The 5,631-nt window shown below is 38.5% G+C and overlaps 1 protein-coding gene across 1 annotated transcript in view; it reads right to left on the minus strand.

The window, feature by feature from the left end:
• eif2d (eukaryotic translation initiation factor 2D) overlaps positions 1–5,631 on the minus strand; it is a 38,120-nt gene that overhangs the window by 31,457 nt on the left and 1,032 nt on the right. Inside the window, exons 2-7 of the mRNA XM_005740539.1 lie at positions 3,146–3,336; positions 2,970–3,053; positions 2,789–2,879; positions 2,604–2,711; positions 447–715; positions 6–24 (exon numbers count right to left, since the gene is read on the minus strand). Of these exons, the coding sequence (XP_005740596.1) occupies positions 6–24; positions 447–715; positions 2,604–2,711; positions 2,789–2,879; positions 2,970–3,053; positions 3,146–3,336 (762 nt within the window). The remainder of the gene's footprint in view (positions 1–5; positions 25–446; positions 716–2,603; positions 2,712–2,788; positions 2,880–2,969; positions 3,054–3,145; positions 3,337–5,631) is intronic.

The raw sequence follows: 5,631 nt of genomic DNA on the forward strand, positions 1-5,631 counted from the left end.
GCAACAGCATGGCGTCCATTACCTCTGTGAAAACAAGGCATGACCTGTATTACATACTTTTCTCTGAGCATGCAAAAAAAAAAAAAAAAAAAAATGTATTCCACAGCTGAATTAACATAACAAAACCACATGTTCACAAAAAAACCCCAACAAAGTCATCGAGCCTGCCCTGCAACCATTTAGTAGTCATTACGTCAATCAGATTTAAATCGGGGATTAAAGTATTTATGAGGTTTTGGCGAAGTATTATTAAAAGCAGATTCAGAACAACTTTGGTGGGAAGTAATTTAATGGTAAATCTATAACTTCATTTTTATTAATAACACTTCTGATCCTTGCACTTACCATCATCCTGTTACATCAAGGAAAATATGTGAGAGAATTTGATTACATCTATTCAAAAGTCACCTCAAGCCTCAAGGCGACTTTTGTTGTACATCTGGTACCTTGTGGTGTTTTCTGCTCATCCTGGGTCTCTTCCTCCTCCTCATTGTTCTTTTCGCCCTTCTCTTCATCCTGTTCAACTAAGCTCAGCTCCTCAAAACAAGACTGGGCTTGATCTGTGACCGTTTCCTCTGGACTGTGCTGCTCCTCCACACACTTATCAACTTCCTCCTCCTCTTTGTCACTGATTTCACATTCCTCACCGTTCTCCCCATGTGCTTCACTTTCTGCATCTGGTAAAGAAGGAGGACCTGACTTATCTCCAAAAGCCCTGAAAAGGATATGAAACTGGCATTAGAGCATTTTGACTTTTTGCCTCCACCAGCCAATCAACTTGCAGTTTAAACGAATGCTTGTTCAAACTCAAATCAGACAAACTCACCACAAACAAAATACAGTCCTTTTTACCTGCATCAGTACTTTTATTTTAAACAGTTCTAATGAGTAGCCACTTTATACATACATACAGTTATTCAGCTATTCAGTAACACAAAATGCCTTCTTTATTACAGAGGTCAGAGGAGAAAGGCCAGACTCCTTTGATGAAGAGAACACTTCAAATCAAATAATCACTTATAATGCAGAAGAGCATCTCTAAATGCACAACACGTCAAACCTTGAAGCAGATGTGCTACAGCAGCAGGAGACCACAAAAAGTGAGACTCATGTCAGCTAAGAACAGGAAACTGAATTCACATGGGCTCGCCCAGATTGGACGACACTGGAAAAGTGTCACCTGGTCTGGAGACTCTCCATTTCTGCTGCAACATTCAAATGTAAGGTCAGAGTTTGGCATAAACAACATGAAAGCATGGATAACTTTTGCCTTGGTTCAGGCTGCTGGTGATGGAAATGCCACAGCTTATCTGGCTATTGATGGTGACCATGCCTGTCTATTTATCACCACAGGGTATCCACCTTTTTACGTCTGCTGCCAGGAAAATAAATGTCAAAAAGCTCAAATCATCTCAAACTGTGCTCTTGAACAGTTTACTGTACTCAGTTGGCCTCCAGTCACCAGATCTCAATCCAATAAAGCACCTCTGGAATGTGCTGGAACAGTAGATTTGTATCATGGATGTGCTGCCAACAAATTAATATGGACCAAAATCTCTGAGGAATGTTTCCACAACCTGGTTGAGTCCTTGCTATAAAGAATTGAGGCAGTTCTGAAGGCAAAACAGGGGGTTCAAATCAGTACTAGCAAGGTGTACCTAATGAAGTGTCCCGTGAGTGCACTGTGTGTAATGAAGATTAAATTAAACTAATAGATGGGCACTAAATAAAAGCATCACTAATGCAATATCTAATCAAATGTGAAATGTCATTATTTCAGAATGTCATTTTATTTGCGGGAATTTTTTCCCAATTTACCAAACTCTAATTTGTTGATGTTTTAGTCCAAATAAATATTCATGCCAAATCTGAAGTTCACCAAGCGTTCCTGATATAGTCACAGGAATGGGATGGACATGAGGTCAAAAGGACCTTTTATAGCCAAAATGTCATGAGTTCATTTCCGAAAAAGCCTTGATACATTTCAAAGCCACTGCGTTTAGGAGAGTGGGACGGGCAGACATGATGTGCAAAAACATAACGTGCATCACTAACAAACAATGATCAAATGTTATCAGTTTCATCTTCACTGTTTTCGGAATATCCTCATAAGGAAAAGAAGACAGGTGGTCCTTGTTGTGTAAGTGCTTCATTTTTTTTTTCATCACCTTTTTTTTTTCCATTTTTGCATCACTTTTTGCATCATCTGTCAAACCAATGGCAAATTTAGAATCACCAATAAACTAAATAACCAAGCTGTGAACTGTGGGAAGTAGCCTACATGGGCAGAGGGAGAACATGCCTGGAGAAAGCCTGAGAAGCAGGTTTGAACCAACACCCAGCTGTCAGAGGTGCAAGCCAGGATACACCCAGCACAGGTCACCAATTTGGCCAACACTGAGAGACACGCAACTTCAAACATTCACTGCCCTAGTTATTGAGAAAAAACACACCAAAAATTCTCCACCTGCTAGAGTCTTCATGCTAAGCTAAGGAGCTGCCAACTGTAGCCTTCAATTTAATGGAGTGAAACGACACTAATCAATAATGCCACTAAACTTAAATTCAAAACAATTCAATGCTTTAAGGTGAAAGCGACTCACCAGAGATAATCCATGTACGTGTGAAGAATGCAGACTCCTCTTCCTTTCATACCCAAGCAGTGCATCTGTTCAGTGGACACAGCAGCTGTCCCAACTGCAACAGGTGCTCTAGGAACAACCCGAAGGACACAGTCACACTTACATTTTTTAGGAAAGGTCTTCCAAAAGTGTTTAATATAACATACCTGTTGTTCACTAATGTAACAGCACAGCTGTCCCCCTGTTTCACATCTGGGAGACCACATGAAGGCACCACCACACCTGGGAGCATGAGATCTTTGGAAAAGCACAATATTCTCTCATAACTTTGCACAAAACATTTGCACACGATTCACTGATCCCCCACCTCAAAAAAAAAAAGCATACCTGCCCCTCCAGTCAATTTCTGAAGAACAGGAGGCCATGTCTTGAAGGCTGGGAGGAGAGCGGGGTATCGCCAAAGAACATACACTAATAAATGTGACAAAAAAAAAAAGTTACTTAAGAGCAGATCAGTCATCCCATTGTATCCCATATTAGTGCGTTCATTGCAGTTTAATTACCGGTAGGAAAAAGTTTTTTATCCACTTCAAAGAACACTGGATTTTTATGAAGAACATAAACTGTCACAGCATCTCCCTTGTGTGCATAACTCTTGAGAACATTTAGTTCCTCTTTATTGGGAACCAGTTCAGACAGTTCATCAGCAGACAGCAAAGGAAAGGCCGCGGATAAGTCAGCTTTGAGCTTTCTCCTAAAGGCAACAACACAGAAATAGATAAAATACACACGAACAGATGTTTTAAAAATATACCATTTCAATTTATCTGATAATATCTTAACAGATTACCCTGTTTATGCTTGTCTTAACTGCACCATGACCCACACTACTTTTGTGCTCAACTCAAGGAAATTGATCCATTTATTTGTTAAAAGATATTTTTTTTAGAATCCAAATTTATATTTTATTTATTTGTTTTTTTCAGCTATCAGCTATAATAGCTTGTCAAAACTATACTTTTCCTCTAAAATATTAGTTTCATTTGTCACCTTGCCAAAAAATAGTCATCTGCTCCTTTCAGCGGGTTATTATTTACCGCCGCTTAGGAGCCAAGTTCAATAAACTCTGAGTGGATTAAGGTCCTCTTCGCTTGGCTCATAAATGGGAATAAATGTTAGCTCAGATACATGTTCTCTCTGAGATAATCATGTGTGATTAGTAAATGAAAGTCATCATCAGGAGAGGATGAGTGTCAGTGCGCACCATGATGATAGAGAAAAGGGGATGGGGGAGTTATTTTAACCAGCTTGGTCTAATTGGCCATCAAATGCATGTATAAAATATATAAATCTTTTATACTGGCTATGGTAACGATGTGTCTGATGAAGTTAATTCAATAAGGATGGGATGCATGCGACTGCGACATCTACATTTGATATCTTCCCTAATTTCCTTCGGGATTAATAAAGTATTCTGATTAAAGTGACACTGAGAAAATGCAGGGAACAGAAACTGAATATAAAAGGTAGGTAACTGCTTTAGCCTAAATTCTCTAGAAAATGTGTCATGGTGCAGAATTTGAACTTTATTTATTTATTTTTTTACCTGTCCCGTCATCAGAAGTGTTGTCTGAGAGCCCAACAGATTCAGAATGTGAACTTTCAAACATTATACTTTTTAAAATATTGCTCAACATAATTTAATGGCTATATTTCAACATATGGATTTATTTCAACATGAAATTCAGTCAGACTGTCTGCAGCCTGCTTTTAAAAGCCCACGTTAAACTACATTTGGCTCCGTTTTATCATCTCAAAGTTATCTCTGTCTCATCTTTATTCAAATATTCACATAAAGTTCAAGATCTTAACAGTGTCAGACATTTTTTCCGACTACAACCTCATAAATGATTGTGTGTTTACGTGTGCAAAGCTTTATTTAAACAGTTATTGTTGGCTGATGGTGTGACAGCTGCATTACCCTCCACGGAGTCATTGTGAAAGATGTAGTGTACAGATTTTATTCTGAGCTGGAAATAATCGGCAGTGTAATCGCTGTGTCTGTCCTCACATTGATGACTGAGGACTCCGCTAAGTACAAAAAACAAAGACTGACCTTGAATTCTGGTGTTTGGAAAAACATAAACTTCATATTAAATCACTCCACTGCATGATTTGATAGGGACCTCATTAGTGAGGAAATTAATCTAAATGCTTGTCAGTTGATTCAGGAGCAGCAGAAGGAGTCCGAGAGAAACTAGGAGTTCATTGAAGAAGAAAACCAGCCAGCAAGCATGATAGGTACACAGATTCAGAGTTTACGTTAGCATTCTTTCTGTAACAGAAACCTCAGAGTATCCTCAACTCAGGATTAAGAAACTCAGTTTTTCCTAGGGCCCAAGTTACAACCTGCATGCAGGAGGGAAATATGATTCAAGAGCTCCAAACTCCAAAATGTCCCAAAGGTACTATTCATCTCATAACAGCAATCTTATAAAAGAGATGACATACTGGGTCAGAGAAAAATCCACGTTTTAGCCAACCTCTTCAACTGTCTAATTCTGTAACTGATGAAATAAAAATAAAAAGTCATCATTGGTTCAGAAAAGCTGCATCCAAGCATCAAGTTCTCTCCTTGGTTCTTTATCCATTCATGTAACATCTGCTGTCTGAGACCTGAGTGTGATGTTCAAATCTAATCACAGTTGTGAGAAACATAAACAAGATTTCCCAGTCCTGCTACTATCACCTAAGGAATTTTGTAAAGATACGATCAGTACTTAGATTCAGTGTCAGACAATCATTCATACTTTAATTTCCACTGGGTTGGATTATTTTAATAATAATTACACAGGTATCAGAAAGCACTAAATCACAAAATACAACAGGTAGACCTTTTAAAAGAACCAAGAAAACTGAACATATTCCATGAGTCTTAATGCCTCTACACAGGCTCCCCATTTCTTTTAGAACTGACATTATATTTAAAGCCCAGCCCAAGAATATATATAAACATAACCTAACTAAGAGACAAACATCAACAGGTGGA

This window comes from Pundamilia nyererei, unplaced genomic scaffold (assembly GCF_000239375.1).
Source record: "Pundamilia nyererei isolate P.nyererei 1_Seehausen unplaced genomic scaffold, PunNye1.0 scaffold00100, whole genome shotgun sequence".
NCBI classification, from domain to species: Eukaryota; Metazoa; Chordata; class Actinopteri; order Cichliformes; family Cichlidae; genus Pundamilia; species Pundamilia nyererei.